We start from the raw sequence: 22,740 nt of genomic DNA, 5'->3' as shown, positions 1-22,740 counted from the left end.
ACCATGCCCATATTGGTGTACTGTTTATTTTCCTCATCTCAGAGATCCACATTTTGAATAATCACTATTGGATATTTGTTCGGTCCTATATCATTTATGTGTATGAAAAACAATGACTTTGACAGCGATTATAGATGCAGCTGCAGGGAATGTGCAGCAGTAAGTCCTTGTCCTTACCAACAACAAGAGCATAGAGCTGGAGCTATAAAAACAGGCTCCTTGTGGACATTGAGAGTTCCTGCTCACAACCCACTGAGGAATATAAGATTTTAGAGACACTATTTGAATAGCAGCTACAGGAAACAATGTAGAAACAAACAAAGAACCATGCCTCTGAAAAACAAATAAAACTGTGAGTTCTCCCAACAGGAACAGCAAAGTCTATCCAGTGACTTCATACAGGGAATACCCCTGACATTGCAATGCATCTTATTATTTCTTTACCTCATCAGAAATACACCAAGACACACCACCACATTAACATAACCACACAAAGCTGTGTGTGTGCCACTTTCACAAAACAGCTTTATGTTAAATGCTGCAGTTGACTTTGTGTGAACAGCCTGAACAAACAGCTCGCAGGAGGAAGTAACATCATGGGGGTCGAGGTTTTGTTAGGACAGACCAAATATGAGAGTGAGAAGCACATATCAACACAACAAGATCACAGACTGTAATTCCTCCGGGGGACAGGAAATTCCTCAAGAAGAATGTCTGTGATGTCTGAATGCCATATTTCACAGAGGAAACCCAGGACACTGATTCTTTCGGTTGAACACAAAATACAGCGGCATTGCTACAAATATTACCCTTGTGCAGCTGATTAATGTACCAGTAGATTTGATGGAATCTCAAATGGGATGTAGAAGACTGAATTGCAGGAGACTGATAGCTGATAGCAGTTTCCTTTGTGCAGCTGGTTCATTGTCTCCACCCATGGTAACCTGTCCGGACACCAATGTACGAGCAAAGGCAGTGAGACATCCAGTGAGTCTTTAGCCCCTTTCACACTGAGGAATAACCTGCGTTTAATTCGCGAATTTAGCGTGTCCGCTGTTCCTTTCACACTGATGATCCGGGCTGGGGTGTCAACTCGATTCGCCATTCGACCCGCGTCGGACCCTAGTCTTTTTGCCAAGCCGAATTTGATGTGAAAGCAATTGACGCGGGATGGACGTGGACGTGGCGTGACGTGAGGAGTTTAAAAGACAGGATGGACAGGTAGCTGCTGGAAGGGCTGGCGAGAAAGATGACAGAGCGCGGTTTCCCACGCAGCAAGGCGCAGGTGACCAACAAACTGAAAGCCATGAGAAAGAAGTTCCATGCGGTTAATGACCACAACGGCAGGAGTGGCAGAGGGCGATTGGACTGGCCATATTTCGACATGTGCCACGCCAACTGCATATACACTTGCGTGAATGAACAAACAGCCAGCAACAAAAACAAGTCCTCAAGGTGTCCCGCCATCGTTGGTTTGAAAAATTTGATGCAGACAGGTGTATTTAACCCTACCTCCGACGCATGGGTTGTGCCTACATCATTGTACACGCCCAGCATTTTATGTGTTTTGTGTGACGCTCTGCCACTAACGCCCCCTGAACTCGGCTTCAGGCGACACGGGTCACCTAATACGCCAAGCGTTCACATTGCTCGACGCGGGATGAAGTGGCAATTTGGACCCGCGATGGTAGCGGGTCTCAGTGTGAAAACAGCTATTGATGGGAACTGTGTGCTATTTAATCTTCTTTACAAAGTGAAGAGTTTGTCCTTGATTTCTCAACTGTGTCAATAGCCCCTTTCACACTGAGGAAGAACCCGCGTTTAATTCGCGAATTTAGCGTGTCCGCTGTTGCGTTCACACTGACGACCCGGGCTGGTGTGTCAACTCGATTCGCCATTCGACCCCCGTCGGACCCTAGTCTTTTTGCTGAGCCGAATTTGATGTGAAAGCAATTGACGCGGGATGGACGTGGGCGTGGCGTGACGTGAGGAGTTTAAAATAATTTTTAAAGGAGGGTCCGCGAGCTCTTCAGCCTCCGAGCAGAGGACGTTATTTACCGCCACATGTCGGGGATGGTGAAAGATGGACCTCTGCTGGAAGGGCTGGCGAGAAAGATGACAGAGCGTGGTTTCCCACGCAGCAAGGCGCAGGTGACCATCAAACTGAAAGCCATGAGAAAGAAGTTCCACGCATGGGTTGTGCCTACATCATTGTACACGCCCAGCGTTTTATGTGTTTTATGTGTTTCATGTGACGCTCTGCCAATAGGCAACGCCCCCGGAACTCGGCTTCAGGCGGCACGGGTCACCTATTACGCCAAGCTTTCACATTGCTCGACGCGGGATGAAGTGGCAATTTGGACCCGCTAAGGTAGCGGATCTCAGTGTGAAACAGCTAATGTCTCTGGCTTTGTAAAATGTAGCTTTGCTTTGCTATACAGCGTGTAATATGATGAATAACAGACAAGCTAATCGTTTGGAATTAGGTTGACTTTTCTGTCCTGTTGAATATTCTACAAGTAAATGATCATTTTGTTTTGATATGATCTGATGTGTTATGGCAAACTTGACAGCACCATAAAAAAAAAACCATTAGCAATCATTAGCTAACATCAGCGACTTATAGGCCCACCTCACAGTTTTTCACTTGTTTTCCACAAATAGATTTCTCTCTAATGGACAATGCTTCTTCTGATCCTTTGTTCTTTCTTTTACCTACATGGCTCGTGATAATAACAATGAGTGTGTGCATATCTTTTTACATCTTCAATCTCTTCAGCATCAAAACTCCTGCGTCAATCCATTTTTCTTGTTAATGGTGTCCTTGCTTGGCCTCTGTCTGTGTCTTTCTAAAGTTTTAAGATTTTAAATCTTTTTAAAGTTAATTTAAAAAATGAAACTTAAACCACTGTAAGTGATATTGCACAGCATATATAGACAATATTTCTTAAAAAAAAACAACTTCCTGCTCCGTATTTCTTCCTGCTTCCTGTTTTATTATAATTTTTCAAAGTTTGCATTTTTTAGCAAATTGATGAACTGATTTAATAGATTTTACGATTGAATTGCTTCATATGCAAACGTTTTTTACAGCTAGTTTACTTTTTGTGTGTTTTAAGCCTTGATTACACAACTACGAATATTTAATTCTTAATATTTATTTCCCCTGTTTGATAAAAATATCTTCATCCAGAAAAGTGCGCAGAAATAATCCTGCTGTGCCAGTAGGTGGCGATAATGTTTACAAGAACGACAAGTTAAAATACAAGAGAGGAACATTCCGAGCATGCCCTTTGAGCTGAGGTTTAAACTTCAGAACCAAAAGAGTAGTTTGTGCAATGCATAACTAAAAGAAAGACTATAAAGAAGATGAAAGCCAAGTGAACATCAGACGAATCGGTGTACAGTTGTTATTATTTCTAGCAAATGCTCATTACATATAGTAACAATGGGGACGCGCAAAGTATGCTAAGATGCCCAAATCCCCCGTTTGTCAAGTACACTGATATATAGATAGATAGATAGATAGACTGAGAACAATGCTTTTTAATTTCCATTTCTAACTAAAAACAGCATTTGCATGTGGATGATAGGAGCAAACGTGTCTTTTCAGTGTTTCTTTGACCTTTTTTTCTGTTTTGATACAGCACCCTGATGAACATTTTTTTGTTTATTAGATCTGCAATATAGAAAAACTGACTTGACTTTTGCAACAAGTTTCTACCACAATTATCTGGGTTGCTGTGGTTATGAGTGTCACAGCGACGACATCGGCAGCACAGAGCATTTGACTACATTCTTATGGTACTTATTTCAGATGTTAAGGAACTTCTACTCAATTCTTTTGAGATATCCTGTATGTTGAAAAATTATGCTGAAATGGTACCCAGTGCATTAAATAGTGATGTAAAGACTTGCTAACATACAGACCATGGGTGAATATGTTACAAGATGACAGAAAGAGCCCCCTGTATGATTTCGAGCTATCACGGAACTGAAAATTTAGAGTAAAAAATAAAACACCTACATATGATATGAAATAAACTGAATACCTAAGACTAAAACTGCAGAAAATAAGAAACACAACAAGTATTTAAGAACAATTTGAAAATTAATTTTGTTGCACTGTTTGTTTAAAACATACATGTTCATATGCAAAGACATGATTATCACCAGAAAAAAAGTTTAAAACATCAGTAACCATATTTATAAATTGTACTCAGTAATTATCTCTCTTTAAATGATCACTATTTGTTAGTTGTGAGGTTACTTTTCCACACTTTACAGGCATGGAAGATCGACTATAACAAAATGAATATAAAAGATGGAAGCACCTTTCAGTTCTGAAAAATTAAGCCAATGTATTGAGGGCCTTAAACCTGCATTCTCTCCAACAGCCAGCAGGGGGAAGCTACTCTCCTTGCTAATAGAAGTCCATGAATACATTTTTAAGAAAATGTTCTCACCTCAGAATGGTTCATTACCTTAATGAACATTTCCTTACTAACCATGGATTCAATTGCTAGGTTTGAGTTTTTTTTCTCTGCGGCATTCATTTATTCTGTGGTTTATGGTATTGAGGAGTATGATGGATGATCGTGCAGGGTCTGCTGTTTTACCATGCATTATGTGTGTGGCTAAACTGTGATTGAAAATCCCTGCCCTATGGTCAAGTGTAGTTTTGGCATTCTCATTCAGATGCAAATGCCTTTTAATTCCTGTTTCATTCTGGAGAAGCGGGAGCCCACACATGAATTGGTCACATAACTGTATATCTGTAACATGTTTTTTTTTTTACAGCATGTGGCAACGAAGAACGTATGTAATCCAGCTTTATTTTCTGCAGTCTTATCTCACTGCTACAATCATCACCTTTGGCTTTAACTGCTGTTTTAATTTACACCTGACAGGACAGTCCTCGCTGCTGCGGCTTTACAATAAAAGTGCTCTATTGGCAAAACATCATGCAAAGCACACAGGAAATACAAGATTTTTTTCACACTAAGGTTATGGCTAACTCCAAGCAGGCATCTGTAAAACAAGACAACGGACATTTTTTTTTCATTTTTTAAGAGAAGATCAGATAAATTTTGCAGATGGTAATGGTTCAGCCACAGTGTGGCACACATTTGAGTGGAGCACATAGTCAGATTGCTGTAAACAGATCTACCACTGTGTTATACAGTATTTCTGCAAAAGTATGTTCAAGTAATGCTGCTCATTTCCCCTCAGGATGTGAAGTACCAGCACACAGCCAGTGTTACCAAATCAATCAGGACTGAAATCTTACAGATTCTAACTTCTATATATTTTTTTCTTCTTATGAAATATGAACAAGTAGGTGGCCACACTAAACCACTGAAGGGAAATCTTTTGGAAACTACATTTAACTTAAGTAGAGAGGTAGTAGAGACTGCTGTCTGCCACTCTGCATTTCAACACAAAGTCTGTGCAGTGCTGTTTTTGTACAACAACAGATACGGTACTATTTGAATAACTCAGATTATCAAGAAAAAGACATAAAATGATTGAATTTCACAAATAAAGTAACAGGAGAAAATGGATAAACAAAGTACAATCAATTAGATCAAAAATAATCTCCATCATTAAAATCGTGCATCAGTGGAATATTTGTATAAACATTCTTCAAAAGGTATAGATGATGTACCATCTGACCAGTGTTGGTAGGTGAAGAAGAGACCACTAGATGCTGTAACCATACAGCATACATACTGTGAGTCTTGTTTTCTTGAAAGCACTGTTTTCTGCCAGTCGAGTTTCCTGTTCCTGTTGTACCGAAATAAGAAGGAAAGAATAGGGACACAATGCAAGCACTGATTGCCTGTCTTTTTTGGGCACTCACAAATTTGATATTGACAAATGCAGAAGTGACCTGCTGTCTTCCACTTGCTGTTAACAGAACATTAAACAGGATGCACCCAGAGAATCACAGTGTCCCAGCCTGACCCGCTGAGGCACTGAAGAGAGAGGACGAGGAAAGCAAACTGACACATTGTAGTTCTTCTGAGTCACTGGGCATCTCTGTCTGTCCCCACACAGTACGGGTGAATGCAGGATTTTCTCCCTAATTTTATTTGTTACTTTACAGCTGAACTCAGACTCATCTGTGTGGATATACAGCAAACACCTTTTTGAAAAGTCAGTGGTGCATACTAGCGTGTAACCAAATCAGACTGGTAGAGCTGGAACATGAGAAATATAAGAGAATAATGTAACATATAATGCAGGGCTGTTGAGTCATCATTGGGATACTGACATGCACTATGCATTATGAAACTGTTTTAAGTGTGTGCATGTTCACTTTAAACCACCATATAGTAAGTGCCAGTGGAACTCTTGTTAGTTGTGAGTCCAGAATCCCAAAACAGCACAAAAAAAAGTAAAGACAAACAACATTAACAATGAATAACAACAAATGGACTCCATCCACATTTCAATGGAATAGCGATCAGGGTCACTCTAAGGTGGCAGTCTTCCAGCGCTGGATCAAGACCTGTAAAAGAAGCAGTCAACAAACAGCACTTTTGTGAGAGATTCTGTAGCTCTCCAAGCCCAGTGAAGGGTTTCAAAAAGTCTGGTGGATCAAAAGCCTTATTATGCTTTAAAGAGATCATATATTATGATTATTAACAGGTTCATGATTTTATTTGTTTGTCTTTAATAGGTTTAAATGTTTTAACGTAGAAAAACACGTTCGATTCTCACACTGTAGATTATTGAGGGGTTTTGACTAAGAGGAAAGCTTTTAAAATCTTTGGAATTAAAGCCTTGTTCTGATGTATGTTTTATGCAATTTGTACGATTATTAAACTATCACTGTGAAATTAAGTTTGACTTTGACTACTTTTAACACTTAGCACAATTTATTTCTCTGATCTTTACTTTTAGTTCAGAAACATTGCTCCATTCATGTAGCAGAGGCTTTTAGCCAAAGTGACAAACAAGAGACTAAGACATTGCAGGCCTTTGTAGGTGGATTTGACATTTGCTCAATAAATTGAATTCAGAGGAGCTTGTGACTAAATCTTATAACTCCAACAGATTCTGAAAGAGTTAAACAGTTAAAAAAACGTTGTTTCCACCCTGCATCCATCTTGAACAAAGTGGTGATTGCAGCAAGGCTGAAGTGAAACGGCATGGTTACACTTTTGTAACCAAGTTTGGACTTGATTTTAGTGACCGCAGGTTGACACGCAGTCTTTATTAGCTGATTTTCATTCACAATTTCTGATACATTTGGCTACATGACCCAACAGGAAACAGAGAAAAGTGTGAATGAGAGTAGCTTTATCGGAAATGTGGCTGCATCATTATAAACTTGTGCTTCAACGTTTTTACAAAAAGATAAACATAAATAAACATGTGCAGGGCACCTAGGTCCCTTTGAGTATACTCAAGCATTTACATGGAGGGGTGATTTAAACCACAAACGTATGGTGTTGTTGTTTTAGCCCAATTTTAAGACTGTTGATTTTGTATTTTGGTCAGACTGACATGTTCACATGCATTTTAAAAATCCAGTTTTGGTTGGACAAACACAATAATTCGATCTTTTTTCGTTTCATGTAAACACACTGTATGATTATGTCATCAGATTTGATCATCTTTGACAATGCAGTTTCTGAGTAACAATAATGACAAAGTTTTTTCTATATACTGAAAAGTAACAGTTGAACCTGCTTTGATAATTATGTGAATTGCACCTTTAGTTTTGTAAAATGAGGGTGTCTTGCAACAGACTGGGCTTGCACTTATCGGAAAAATCCACCTCAGTCATTACTGCTGCTATCTGCTGAGCTATTTTCTTAACAATAAATAAATACACAGGCTCTGCCTACCTGACTGTGGCGTGCGTCTTTTTTTTTCAACTTGTAACTGTATAGTTGAAAAAACAGCTTTTATGTCCAGCTTTCAAACCATAATGTTCACTTTGACAAACTTTAAACTTGAACCTCTTTTAAAAGAAGCACTTCTTTCAAGAGGGTATGATAGTATTTCAAAGTGCAATGATACACTTACTAACAGGGCTATTAGCAAGTTTAAGGCCCTTACATCTCCCTTTGAGGGAAAATATCAAAGTTTTAGTAGCTGTTAATCTTTAGGAGAGAATGAGAACATTAATCATTAAATCATCAAACACTTCAGCTAGGAACCCATTAATCCGGTAAGTGCCCCAAAACACTGTGAAGCTCTTTCGAAAACTGCATTTAGCCACCACCCTATCATAGGGCAGAGTATGACTCAAAATTAATGACGGAAACCTCTCAGTATCTACTTTGTAAAAGCAGGTTTGAAATGAAAAAAAACACGATGCAGATTCTAACATTACAAATTCAATGAAAAACCAGTGAATGACAAAGTCAGTTCAGAACTACGTGACTGAAATAACTATCTGTCTTACTTACTGTGCTATCTTGCAGTTGTTTGTTGTAACAGCGCGTCCTGTGTAGTGAACGTTACATCTGACCACATTGTTGGTAAAGTCTGACTCCAGCACCAAGAACTTGGGATTAACCTGGAGCTGGAGATGAAAGAAAGGAGGATATGTTGCATCTCAGTAGATCTCAACAAACATGCTTAAAAAGTGATCTTTTCGTATAGCAATCCTGGCCAAATGAAATATGCATGAAAATAGACAACATAATGAATGGGAAACCAGTGGCACTGAGCTTCAGCCAGAAAAACTCTGGTTAGAAAGAAACCTAAAAACTCTCTTACATGGATCAATATGATATGGTGGCCTTGACTCTCTCTGATTCCAATGAAACATGACCTGGTGCTGTCCACAAACTTTTCATTTCCACTCACATCTGAATCTCATTTGACTCTCACCTTTAGTATGTAGTTTCCAGGTTTGATGTCAGTGATATCGATCCACTGACAGTCAATATCAGCATTGTATGTATCGTAACAGCCCGGGCTCAGACCCTGAAGGAATAGAGGGATGGGAAGATGTTGTAAGGATTACTGATGAGACTCAGTTGCAAAGCTCAAAAAGTGAATATAAGTTCATGTAATAAACACAAGCGGTGGTTGAAAAGAAACAAAACTTTTCCAGATGCACTGTATCACAACTGCAGTGCATAGGTACAGGTGTAAGGGCCGTGAAACGTATCATCATTCTCAATCAAATTTTATTTGCTGTGTTACCTGAGTGTGAGAAGTGCAGGCATAACGCTTCAGGTGACCGAAATCACAAGTGGTGTCCTCCAGACAGAAGCTGGCCTTGTGTCCCTCTGCCACTTTACGGCCAGTGCTGACCTCCAGTAAATCATAATGGCTGAACTCATCCATACTGTGGTAATGTCTGTCAGAACAAGCACAAACACAGGATGAAGTGACAGTAAAACAGTATCTCAGTGGGCAATCAAGGGTTTAAGCTTAGTCTGGTGTGTTCTGTTATGTTGGTATGAAAGCAGTGATTATTGCCAGTTTACTAACACTGTTAGTAAAGTGCTATCATAAAGATACAGCCATTACCCAGTAGAATAATGACACTTTTATCTTATTTTATCTTATTTGATTTTGTCGTATTTTATTGCTTTCACTGTTCTTTTATTGTTTTAATTTGTTCTTACTTATTCTTCTCTTTATTTATTACCTGCTGTAAAGCACTTTGGTACACCGAAAGGATTGTCTGTAAAGGGCTGTATAAATAAAGTACATTTACCTTAAATCAAATTTGTCCCATTTTATATTTGACTTTGAAGAGAAGCATTTGAATCATCTTGTGTATGTTCAGCCTGTTGACCTCAGCTGTTAACATTTTGTCAGTGATGTTGCACCTTAACTGAACACATCATGAATCATCAGTGGATAATGGATTGTAATTAATGGCAACAATAAAGTATTGCTGAGGCAACGAATTAACACCCTAATGATGTATGAATGTTGTTAATTAGATTGTACCATCAGCAAGATCAGAGCTGTTTGTGTGTGTGAGAGAGTTTGCAGGCATGTATGAGTTCACATATCAGTGTGTGAATCTATGAATATGTGGGTATAGCTCAGCATGTTTGTGTGCTTGCTTTAGTGTGTGTTTGTGTGTGTTTGCACAGCTGTAGCAGCCTAGGAAAGCCTGGATACACAAAGCCACTGATCAGCCCAACTGACCCGGTATATGAACCACCGAGTGACTCATGGTGAGTGACTCAGTCAATGAGCCGGTCCATTTGAAATCATCTGCAGTGTTAACTGCTGTATGCATTGGTCCTCTACCAAGTATCAAAGTGACCCCGGGATGCTTTTCACTTTTACAAGCCTACCAGCCTGCTCATAATTATGGCGCATGCTGGCAAGTGCATATTTGCACCGATAAAGATGACAACATAATTCCATGGTGGTGAGGAAAGGGGTATTTTTGGTCATCATTTTCTACGTATCTATGCACAGCAGAGGCGCCAGCGGAGTTATTAAAACAAACAAAATAAACAGGAAATCAATATTTTTGGTTTTGTTGATTTGTTTCCATGTTCATGGTTACTGGTTTCCTGTACTTATGCACAGAATTCTGTTCCACAGTACCAGGTGAGAAGAAAGTGAAGGATAGCAATCAGTTGTAGGCTAAATAATGCATCTATGTACTCCCTCCTCAGGGTGGAGCTTAAAGAAAAACGATAAATCCAATATTGATGAAATGTGACAGTATTTGATAACGAGACTTCAAATATTAGTGAAATTTGAGATTTTAGGACATTTGTAATATCAGGTCATAATAATAGTGTTTAACATAAAGTATCTATTAATAAATATTTGTTCTATATTTTCTTACATTACATCCTTTATAATTTAAAAGGGTTCATTTTAAGGTGACAAGTGACTATTGTCACTATTGAATGCATTAATGTGGAACCCAATGTTTAATAGGCAGGCTTTTTGTTATCACAAAAAGAAACTTGATTTATTCTATAAAACTTTAACTTTACATACATTATTCACCTTTTACATTATTCACCACATTTGACTCTTTATGGGTGTTCCATTTAGTTATACAAAATTTAACATTTACTCTGGAATAATTTCTACAAGACAGGTCTTGTGCCAAGCTGTTAACAAGGCTGTAGAATAAAACAAATATCTTTCCTGATAAGCAAAATAATAATATGATTTGATGGATAATTCCATCATGTCTCTTGTGTCTGGGATTTGCCCATAAGATTGATCTCTCACCTAAAAAGAAAAGAACAAAACATTACATCTGGATGCAATGAGGCAACATAATGAAGTTAAACATTCCGGGACATTCTGACAGTTTAACAGTAATGACTTTTCCCATCATTGCAAAACTCTTTAATTGTTTTGCACAGTATACCAAAGTGTTGACTTTAGTTGTAAGGGGTGAGGTAAGTACTGGATCATTTACAGTCAGACTAACTCAGACTGTAAAAATATTGCTTCTTTGCCTTACTTTATGACCCATGCTTCAACATAGCAACAGCTTTTACTGGAACAGTTGTTAAAAGATTGATGGATAACTTGGAAGAGAAAGTGGGTACTTTCCACTGACGGATCAAGTGACCATTCAAGGTCTCATTTGTTCCATATGAGAGGCAACCAATTAGGAACCTGTTTCAGGTAGAAACTTGTCTGACGTTATCTGAGGCTAAACAATATCTTTGCTGTAACTCTAGGCATCTGTGTGACTAATTTATTGTCCTTGATGATATACAAATATTCATGACTGCTTCCATTTATAAGCTTATTTTTTGAAGGTTACATGGTTACAAGTTTCTGTAGTTGGGAGCTAGAATACAGGCTAGAATATAGTCTTTGGTTGTGAACTGAAATTTATTTGAATGGTAGTCTTGAGATGATTATGAACATATGTGCATATGTGTGTGTGTGTTGATGAAAAAAGGAAAGAAAGAGAAAAGTAGGAACTGGATGACAAGATGCCTGGAAGGGTCCCCTGCTTCCTTCAAAATCTGGATCTCCTCACTGACTATGTCAGCTAGAGAGAATGTAGTGTTGGAAGTCTTGTAAACGTAATGTACAAAACATTCCAATCCGTCTTCATAACTATGAGTCATTTTCCACTTGTGTTGTAACAAACAACACTTTGAGAGTTCCTCTGATCACATAAAACAAAAGCATCCACAGTAAGTTCTTTGAGAAATGTTTCGAGTGGTCTGACATCATTCTTTTAAGAATGTGCAACCATGATATATGTCCACGCACCTGTACAAACAGCACGACCACACAAGTCCAAGCTGAATAAATTTGTTAACATGGGGAAATGAGATAAATGAAGCTCAAATTGAAGAACTCTTCCAATAACATAAAAAATAACACTTCCCATGCTTCTCACACTGACTCATATGAAGCAGAAATTCTATGTGGAATTATCTGTCCTCATTTGTGTGAAAAAATATATAGAATTCCAATGTTTCACAGCTCACGATTCCCAGGACGATACCGCTCCCTTTGCTTGTTTTCATACTCAAGTGGGAAAGATGGAAATGAATGTAATGAAAAGCAAAACTGTCAACTACAGTGCTTTTTTTGACAAAAATGTACGGCAGGGAAATTTATTGTGAGAATCTTGGATGAAAAGAGATTGCTTTATAACCAAAAAGTCAGTCCCAATAACCCACATGCATGCCATCATACTGTAGCAGCTGTGTGTCTGGTGTCACAAATTGATGGGAAAAATGGATTGATTTGTCATTCTGATCACAGAGCAGATGGAATGATTGCCTTGGCATTCTGCCTCCTGGGAACCACTGTGTAAATGTAGACTGATGTCAGGCAGCAACAACACTGGCAATCTCCTAATGGCCAGTCGACATTCCTCCAAGATGAGAAAAGCAAAGGAGAGCTTGGGCCTCACATCAGACGGCAGGCTTGTTGGAAGTAAAATAAAATTAGCGCTACATTGAATATATGGTCAGAAAACAATGAAGATACTACCAGAATCTGCTCATCATCTGTTCCTTGCAATATTTAACTGCAAAATCAACTAAAATATGTGCACATAGAAAGACTCATTCAGCGGTTTGCTGAATTGACCATAACCGCATAGCTACTGGCCATTCGTTTCTTTCCTTAAGAAAGCAAGATGCTTTCAACCATGGGTGAGAGTGAGTCCAACATATGTTCTGTCAATAAACAAAGCAGCACTTTACTTCAACCAAATTTCTCTCCCTGGTCGTGTGTAGGGAATAACATTGCTCAGTTATGTTAAGAAATAAATCTGAATTAGTTCGTAAATACATTCTTTTTACAACTCGACTGATGAATGCCTCTCACGACCACTTGAGTTCTCATATTCTTTTAACATAATTGTTGGCTGTCTGCCAGCATAAAAGAAAAAGGCCACATGGACACATAAAGACAGTCTCGAACCATGGCATACGTTCTTGGACAGGTCCTTGAACACACACTTTTGGTCAATGTATGAAATGACAACATGAAAGTGCATACTATAAGCTACCATAGCAATGCAACCTTTCTTCCCAAAGCATAAAGTGCTCTGCACTTGCTTAACACATTCGACCTTCCGGGATTATAAATCAAAACGTGTTTACTGTAAAAGACAAACAACTTCTCTTACAACTGTGATAAGAAAAAGCTGAATCATCTGATCTGCACAAATAACTCCGTAGCACGTCCGTAACATCTGCAGCTGGTAGTGAGACACTGAGTGGACAAGGACAGTCTAAATAATGTTGCAGCTCCAAGAAGAAAAAAAAAATCTATATTTCAACCACAGAAATAAATAAATCAGACACTTTGAACAATGTCAACCTGTCAAGCACGTCTAATTTTAAGAACCAACAGTTGGCAACACTGATGGAGCAGGTGAGGATATTATTTAAAGAAAAAAAACAACTATGTGCGAATAAATAAATAAATCCTGAATTAGTTTTTATTTCTTTCATATGGGGTACTTCTGAGTAGTCTTTGTCTTACCTGAGAGTTCTAAACATGTTATTACATGTCATTGAATACACAAGTCTGCCAGAATGCCAAATAGCAGAGAGTAAAAGTGAGTAAAAGCCTGAAAAAAAAAACACTCACTATCCTTCTAATCTTTGCAAAAGTAATACCAGGGAGTAAGCTTTGAAACATGTCTGGAACAGCTTCTGAGAGACTCAGCTGATGTGCAGCAGATGACAATCGGCAGCCACCGTGCGTACAAAGATACGGAGCAAAAAGGATGCTCTTCAGCTGAGAAAGGAGTGTTAGGGCTAAGAACTGTTTGATACAAAGTGACACTGTGTAGAAACCACTATATATAGTGTTAGCTCTGACTGTGATGACATTTTTGAAATTTTACTTGTTTTATATGGAGAAAATACACCCTTCTGTGGCCCATTTGTCAACTTGGCTCCCTGCCAGAATTCCTTCATGATTTTCCAAACTGAGAGCGCTCTGACCACTGTTTGTTGCATGTGAAACAATGACTGCTCATAAGAACTGTGTAAAATTCACATTCAATTGCCTTCAGTCAAAAATGGGAAATCTTACAAAAATGACTTGAAAGATCTGTCCATTTTGTAACTTTACAATAACTTTGATTCAATAGCTGAATATACAAAGCACAGCTTTAAAAAACGATTAATGGAAGTGTTTGCTACGAAGGAAATACAGCATAGTTGAGTGGATGAAGTCTGATATGCATGTTATATGTATGAAAGACTTACTGATGACAGCTGTGCCATTCCCAGGTATGACGTGGCCTGTTAGGCATGAAGTCTGCTGTGCCCCGATTCTTCACTCTTTGTGGGAATCGTAGCAGGACCCTTACATCATAGTCACTAGCGTCAGCACCGTAGGCAGTGCTGAATGATGGACACATGCATGGAGACAAAAAAAGAAGATGAGGGAACATGTCCAACTGGCTGCTAAAAGAATGTCGGCACGTCTGTTTCTCATAAGTAAGACAAAGGGGGGAAACAAGAGCCGAACTGGAAAGCTGCAAGGCAGGAGTATATCTACTAAATAATTAATTCTACAGATTACAGCCATCTCTCCAAACACACTGTTTCAACATGGGGGAGAGAGAACAGAGGTACAAACTCTGTTGCACGATTCACTTTTTTTTGTGAGAAAAAGGAGGCATAACCCCAAGTTCACAACCGCTGAACATCTAAGCCATTCATCTTGTGACTGTTGTTGACATTGGAGTGTATAGCAAATTACAACAGCCCATCTGTGGGTGATTGCTGCAAACACAGCCAGGATATGAAAGGCCTTTGAGGGATGGGTGCACTCGTGATGGGAAGAGGGCAAATAGAGCAGCCACAGGGACAACACACTTCCATCATTTGAGTGGTGTCCTTAGTGCAAAGACAGTCAAAGGACCCAGGCCTGGGGCTCAAAAGAGGCTCTCCACCAACAGAGAGACATTAAACTAAGAAAAGCCTGTATGCCTGAAAGTGACCAGGATTTAGTTTACTATTGCTTTGCTGTTGGCCAACTTTTCTCATTATTTCTCATAGAAAATATTAAAAAGAATGAACATTAATGATAAAACTTTAAACAGAGGATAAGTATTGTGAATGCTGCCCAGTGCTGCCTCTCAGAAATTGTAATTATTTCATAAATCTGTTTATTTTGTTGCTAATGTATGCTATAAAGAGTCAGCCCAATCCCATAACAGAAAATATAATAGTGATGTTGATCCACAGCACAAAGCCTTTCATTTTCACAGTAAAGGCTGAAAAAATGATACAATGTTTTCCTGTCTCTATCACTTTGTAAATACGGAGACGTACCTTTGTGTAAAAATGCGACTAAGTCAAGACACATGATGTTCCATGGTCACGTTCACATGCATAATCTTTGCAACGTCCACCTCTCAATACATCAGAATGTACATTTATCAAACTGTTGAATTGGAAGCTGAGAACAACGGAGGTCTGGAGGATGGTGTTAATTCACTGACTCCCATACCAGACACTGTGAGTATGAGACCAATTTGACTCGTTTTCCACCGTGCCTTCCCATTTTTACTTCACTGTCACTTACAAAGCCTTACAGTTAGGAATTAAAAACACATGGTTAGAGTTAGAACTTACATAGTTAGAATACCTCATTGGGCTTTATATAACAATAAAAAAGTATACGTGTTTAAGGCTTACATGTTTTCATAATGATGTACTGTGATCTCCCATAGACGCTGCCCTGTTTTGCCCCTTGATGAAGTAGTACTGGCAGAAAAAGTGGGCAGTGAAAAACAGAGGGGGAGGACATTCAGCAAAGAGTCTGGCCAGGACTCTAATCTGATCCATGAACCATTTTCAATTAGCATCTATAGACCTCTGCAGATGTCCCTGACACTTGTAAAAATTTGTTCTTGCACACCTTCAGCTTTTGTTTCTCGTCGTTCAGTAAAACTATAACAAAAAGAAGGAATATCAGATTATACGAGCAAAAAAGTCTGCATCTCCATTGGTGGAACTAAACACGATGAACACAATCTGAGTTTGTGTCCCTTCTGACCTATTCTTTTTATACAACTTCTTGCTGAATTTTTGTTTTCATTCTTTGTTGACTTCAGTTTTCAGCCGCTGTTTGTCTAAGTTAGAAATGTATTACCTATGCAATTAGATTGAGGCATTAAAAAGTCATTAGTTAGGTTTGGGATTAATCAGGACAATATATCTAAAAAGAGAAAGTAAGGTTGTTACAGATGCTAGAAAATACATGTCTATCTTGTAGTTATTACTCCAAAAAGATATATTTTAGCCCAAACTTGTGTTTTCCTAAACCAAGAGCTTTCGGTTCCCTAAACCTAACAAAAGCAACTGGAAGAAAGTAAATATAAGACAAATGTGTATACATAACAGCTCAACATCAGGGCTCTCAATGCAAGGTCTCCAACAAGATAGAGATGTAGATCAATATCAGTGTCATCAGAAAATATGGCTAACAGACACGTACTGCATTAAATTTGAGGTAAAGGACTTCTGATCGTATCACAAACTGACATATCAAAGAAAAACATGACAGAATTAACAAATAAGTAAAGGACATGCAGACTTGGGTTTACCTTGAAAGGCATTTCTCCTCTGCAGCACAGCGAAGAGAGTACATGTGGACTCTCTGGACATATGTAGAAGCCTGGACATAGTTTGGATCAGGAACCAGGTCGGGCAAACCTGAAAGGATGGATAGACTGCTTAACCGACACTGTCATTCAGCCACTCGTCCAGTTTTGTACTTTGCTTATTGATCTGCTCTAGGTGTTAAAAAGAAGAGAGTAAATTAATCTGAAAATAGTGGCAGTATCTGAAGATGACCAAATACACATATAAGCACTGTTGCTATGATTTCAGGTACATCCAAAGGGATCCAAAGGTCAGCACTGTCGGTTTGCTTGTCATCGTCTTTAGTGATCTCTGCAATATGCTGGTGCTGATGGAGTAAATGATGAGCAAAAACTGAGCATCAGGACCTGCAGTTCAAGACTGGGTCACACTGGAGAGACCATTGACCACTAATTACATTGCATTCCAGATTATTATCATTGCTCTCTAATGAGGCATTTTTGCTTCATTGCTTGTTCAGACAGGAGGGGAGTTGAAGTGAATGAGCACAAGGGTTATATTTAGCCCCCTGCCCCCCTCCCCTAAAAAAAAGATAAAAGATAGAATGTTTTAAGAGAAATATAGTTACACACCTTCTTGACTGTGGTATGTTCTACCATAACACACATCATAACATGACGCTGTTGTGTAACTTTTAACAGAATCAACTTTCTTGGCATATGCGCTTAGAACAAAGATAAAACTGGACATTTCTGACAGTATCACAGATTGCCTTATTTCTAATAATTTATAATTTCTGGAAATAAGTGAAAGAGTTAATTTAAAAAAAAAAGCAGGCCCCATCAGAGAGAATTCATGCCTGTATCTAACATTCGCAGAAAAGGCCATGCCTTCTCTCCATTTAGCTCACAAAGGCCAGGCACAGTTAGATGTGAACTCGTGCAAACAATCTGACCTGTGAGTCTGAATATTTAAAATCACTAACATGAAGTACAACTTTTAGTTCAGTTACATTACACATATAAACAAGAATAGCTCCAATAAAATGTAATATTTTGTTTTTCTAACTATTATGAAACCACTTAGTTTGTTTGACTCTTTTCTGTGAAAGCCACATAGGAAACTTCCTATTATATATTTGGTCAGAATCTCACACTCAGGTGGGCCTTCCTTCCCCACTTGCAAGTTTAAATAGGGGCTTTGCCTTTGAGGGCACTGTGTAAACATCCAATCTGACATCTCTATCTGAGGTAGACAGGGGAAGGTTTCTTGGAACAGACCATGTAAACACCGTAAACCAGTGTGGAACACAGAGGTTTCCTAGCATCATTATCAACTCTATTTTTTTCCCCTTTTGATCCTCCGAGGGCTTTGTTCTCAGCCCTCTAATCTTTTGAAATGTGAAAGTGGGTCTCTTTCTGAGGGATAAACTGTATTGAGAAGCCAAAGCTGGTCGGCCCTCAATGGGATGTGACAAAGCCACACATTACACTCTAAGTGGGGCATGTAGAAAAAACTGAATCTTGCCAGGCTATTCGTATCATCTGGCATAATAAGAGACACAAGGGTTCCCTTTCCAGAAACAATTGTTTTTAGCTTTAGAATGTTAGCTGGAGACTAGATTAGAATGCTTAAAATTCAGTGAGCTCATTTTGAGACAGAAAATTAAAAATCGCCGGAGTGCTTAAACCTCAAGTAGACAGATAACATTTTTCATTAACAGATTCCCCTTTCAGTTCACTTTCTCTTGCAGTGAATGTTATGACCACTTTTGGTTGTCAGTGAGTGTACTACAGATTGATCAGCTCAACTCAAGATGTTGGGGTAAAACATCTTCTTAAATGTTAATTCATGGGAATACTGACGAAATAACTGTAATGTTTAAAGAATTACATTGTAACTGTTCTGTAATTGTACATTGTAACTGAAAATCTGATAATAGTGAGATGAAATGAAAAAGTTCTACAATGGAGGCAGATGGCCCAATGGGAAGACTTTTAGGCCAATTTTAGAAATACATTTTAGGGGCCTCACACAGTAATATTTTGAGCAGTTTGAGTGCTGTCTTACTTTACACACTGCTATCATCACTGTCCCTCAGTGAGTTTTACTTTATGAAAGATGGACTGTGACACTGATTGAATTGGGGAAGACTGTTTTCTTGTGGCAGGCTACCAAAAGTGGATCACTTGCGCTAGCTTAGCAACAGCGACCAATGGTTTTACAAGGGCTGCATGGAATTAAAAAAAACAAAAAACATCTGTACACATTTCTTACACTCTGGTTGACTCGGAAATGAGGTCCAATGTCGAAAATTCCGGAGTGTCGCTTTAAGCTTTGCGGCAATCTGAAAAGGTGACTCATGAAGACTTTTTTTTTCTTGTAAATCCATTCTTACCCTGATTTTAAGAAGGTTACATTTTATTGAATGCATTTATATTTTCGAATTGAAATAGACGTTTTGTTTTTTTAAGGAATAGTTTGAATTTGTTGTTTGCTGCCCCTGATACTACACAACATTACATTTAAAAATAGAAGGAAAAATACAGTTTACATCATTTTAAACAAAACTGCATTAATGTATAGATCACAATATCACCTAATATCATGCAATGAAGCAATGTAATAAAAATGTCTCCCTCTCCACAGCTCTTAAGAATCTATATAACTGTGATTACAGAGAGCACTAAGGCATCTGCATACATGTTAGCTCTCTGTACTGCATGGTAGAAATGACTCTCGGCTTGAGTGTCTAATGAATCATGCTTGGAAAGCACACAGTGCACTAGAGAGACTGCTGTGCAGTAAAGGCAGGTTATAGTGTAAAGCAAAATGACAAACCCGCATTAAAGAGTCTGAGAACCTTGTTAGAAGTCTCAATCTTCTTTTTTAATCTATAATCTTTTGTTCTTTTTACTAATCTCAACAGAAACCTCTTGATTTCTGGCACAATAATAGAAATTAAAATAAAAGCAATCAATCATTGCTAATAGGTTCAAAGAAATGGTCTGCTATGTCAAATAAACATTTTAAGTAAGAGTACTGCATGCTTTAACACTCCACATTCTTCCCTCAAGTACTCTGACTAAATATTTATTTGATTTCCTGTAGCTGAAGTAATGGACCCCATGTGTTACAGGGACTTTCCACGCTCTCCCTCCCCCTCGGGGAGCGGTAAAGTTCTGTATCAACCGCCCTTGTTCCCCACCTCTCCTGCCTAGGAGTTAGCCACCAACACTGTTTGACACCAGCCTCCAATGAGGTCACCACCACCATTACCAAACTCCACACGCCTCATGAACCAGTCGTTTTTCTTGTAGCGCTGCACTCCCCCCACAAAAACACAGTGGTGCTTGTGTCTACTCTCTGCACATTGGCAGGGTTTGCTAGACACCTGGTTCCAATAACCATACTAGTGGGAGAAGATGAACCTTGCATCCTCTTTGCTTAGTTTGTAATCAAAAAATAAAGCTGAATTGTGAACAGCTGTTTCATTCTGATTACTTCATATTTCAGGCAAAATGGAAGAAAAAATATCAGAAAAACTTGACTGTGCACTGAAAAGGGTATTATGGGAATTCTACTCCCCTGATGGTTTTGCACATTTCAAATTCATATGTGCACCAGCAACAGAAATCAGATGGCAAGCTTTTCTTTTCTTTCTTTTTTTCTGCCATGGGAACAGAAATTTCTTGAGTCTACATTGTCACAAAACATGCAAGACATTTTAATTGCTTGAGGATTTTCTTGAAAACCAAACACATCAGAATAAATCTGTATATAATGCCACTCCACTCATGTGTCACAGCCTCTTCTGTTATTATCAAGATTTGGCCATACTGTACCTCTTTGTTGTCGTCGGTGCACACTTCCGACATTCGTACTGGGATTCTCTAGGGCAGAGTTTGGAGAATTTCTGCCTTGAGGAATTGGCTGCATGAACGGGTGCTGGGGTCTTCCAAATGGAGGAAACTGCTCATACTGGGGACTCCTGATTTGTGGTTGACCAGCAGCTCCTGGTCTGTCCACTACAACGGGAAGGGCCTGGTTGGCATCAGGGGCAGGTACAGCAGGAGCAGATTCCTCATTGTACAGGCTGTGGGTGTATCTGCGGTCCAGACTATCTGCGAACGGTGGCTGGGCAGCATGTGGAGGTGGCCCAGGGTTGGGCGCGTAGCCATAAGACTGATAGTAATAGTAGCCATTATCAGCAAAGTCAGATGGAGAGCCTGGGAGCACTGGGCCCGAACCTACTCCATGTCCACCTCCAGTATACCCCTGTCCAGTCCCATACCCTCCACCGCCATATACTCCACCTCCGACTGGTTGAAAGGGTGGTTCGAAGCTCCTGACCTGTCCTTCTGCAAAACTCGGGTCAAAAGGTTGGAAAGGGGGTTGCTGCGGAAATGGGTATTGCTGGTAAGCCGGTATGTTATATGAGGATGAGGAAAAGGATGAAGATGACGATGATGCTGATGAAGAGCCCGTTGATGGACGAAGACGACCACTTGAGGATCCCTGGAACCGGCTACTACCTGTGCTGCTTGTGCCCTGTCTCCAGTTATCAGGCACTTGCCCAAATCCGAAAGGATGTCTGGCCTGCCCACGGACAGTCTCAGAATATCCTCTCGATGGAGCCTGTCTGCGGACATTTCCTCCCTGAGGTCTGCGTGGAGAGCGTGGACGAGCATCTGCCAAAACCACCCTGGGACCTCTTTCCTGGGCCCCATTCCCAGCAGGAACATATTCAGCTCCACTATTGAGCAGGCTAAACACCTGACCATTGTTTTCCCACTGTATCACCTGGCCCCAAGGGTTGGCAGAGCTGTCCTGTCCCTGACCCTGACTCTGGCTCTGCTCCTGAGTTTGTGTAGCAACCTGAGCCTCCCCTAAGCCCAGCAGGACAAATACCACACTTGCCATAACTATGGACAGCATACTGACTCCAAAGATGGAGCAGATCACCCCAAAGAAAAAAAAAAAATTCCACCAGCAGCTCAAACTCAAATCACCTGTAGTTCTGTTAATAAAACATGTGTATCCTCCTCCCGCAGGTACAGCTTTTGGTGTGTTGAGATAGATGCAGGGTTGCAAAGCAAGCCTGTGGTTGAGTGCATCTGCGGCTCTTCACTGACAGCAGTCAAGAAGCTTGAATGTGCGTTCAGGAGCAGTCACACCCTGGAGAATGGATGTGGGCTTCAGAAGACCCACTGGTGGTGTAACCGTCTGCTGGTGCTATGAGAATGTGTCCTGACTTCTTGTCGGTCTGCTGGTTCGCCTGTCAGTAGATTAAGCATTGCTCTCTGCCCTCTGGAAAGAAGTGCCTGTGCACTGCACAACTGCAATCCTCTATTTCCCTGATTGCTTACAATGGGCTGTGAAAAAAATCTCAAACTTTTTTTCTTTTTGTAAGGAGAGGTCCCACATGGCCCTAGTGCTAGTGATGTTTCCTGGCCTGCTGCAGCCGAAGCTCAATGATGTTTCCAGAGTCAACATTACCATTTGCAAAGGCATTCAGACACACATATACAATATTTGGATACAACACATTTCACTTTCAATGACTTTTCTCTGCCTGTGCCACACAGGGACAAAGTGATCTTGATCTATCTGCAGGTGTTTCAAATACTTTTTATTTTGTCACTCTGCCTTTAGAACTAGTAAAATTAGAAAAAAAATGCAGTCCTCGCAAGCAACAGCTGGATGTTTTTAACCAGATCCTATG

At 39.6% G+C, this 22,740-nt stretch overlaps 1 protein-coding gene across 1 annotated transcript; it reads right to left on the bottom strand.

Moving 5' to 3' along the window:
• Positions 1–3,390: 3,390 nt before the first annotated feature.
• On the bottom strand, positions 3,391–22,378 carry loxl1 (lysyl oxidase-like 1). Its single transcript, XM_075464211.1, has 7 exons — positions 20,861–22,378; positions 17,018–17,126; positions 14,667–14,804; positions 9,172–9,328; positions 8,854–8,949; positions 8,427–8,542; positions 3,391–6,514 (listed from the first exon to the last, which is right to left on the bottom strand). Exons 1-7 carry the CDS (start codon positions 21,951–21,953, stop codon positions 6,508–6,510), a joined length of 1,716 nt encoding a protein of 571 aa, XP_075320326.1. The 5' UTR covers positions 21,954–22,378; the 3' UTR covers positions 3,391–6,507.
• Positions 22,379–22,740: the final 362 nt, after the last annotated feature.

This window comes from Odontesthes bonariensis, chromosome 1 (assembly GCF_027942865.1).
Source record: "Odontesthes bonariensis isolate fOdoBon6 chromosome 1, fOdoBon6.hap1, whole genome shotgun sequence".
NCBI lineage: Eukaryota > Metazoa > Chordata > Actinopteri > Atheriniformes > Atherinopsidae > Odontesthes > Odontesthes bonariensis.
This window is presented reverse-complemented; position numbering and strand designations above follow the sequence as displayed.

What these genes read in the sequence shown, in the direction of transcription:
- loxl1 (XM_075464211.1), bottom strand. Translation starts at nt 21,953, where the DNA reads ATGCTGTCCATAGTTATGGCAAGTGTGGTATTTGTCCTGCTGGGCTTA. An exon ending in GCACCGACGACAACAAAGAG is followed by an intron (nt 17,127 to 20,860) that starts GTACAGTATGGC and finishes CCATCCTTTCAG; the next exon opens with GTTTGCCCGACCTGGTTCCT. An exon ending in GAGGAGAAATGCCTTTCAAG is followed by an intron (nt 14,805 to 17,017) that starts GTAAACCCAAGT and finishes TCCATCATTCAG; the next exon opens with CACTGCCTACGGTGCTGACG.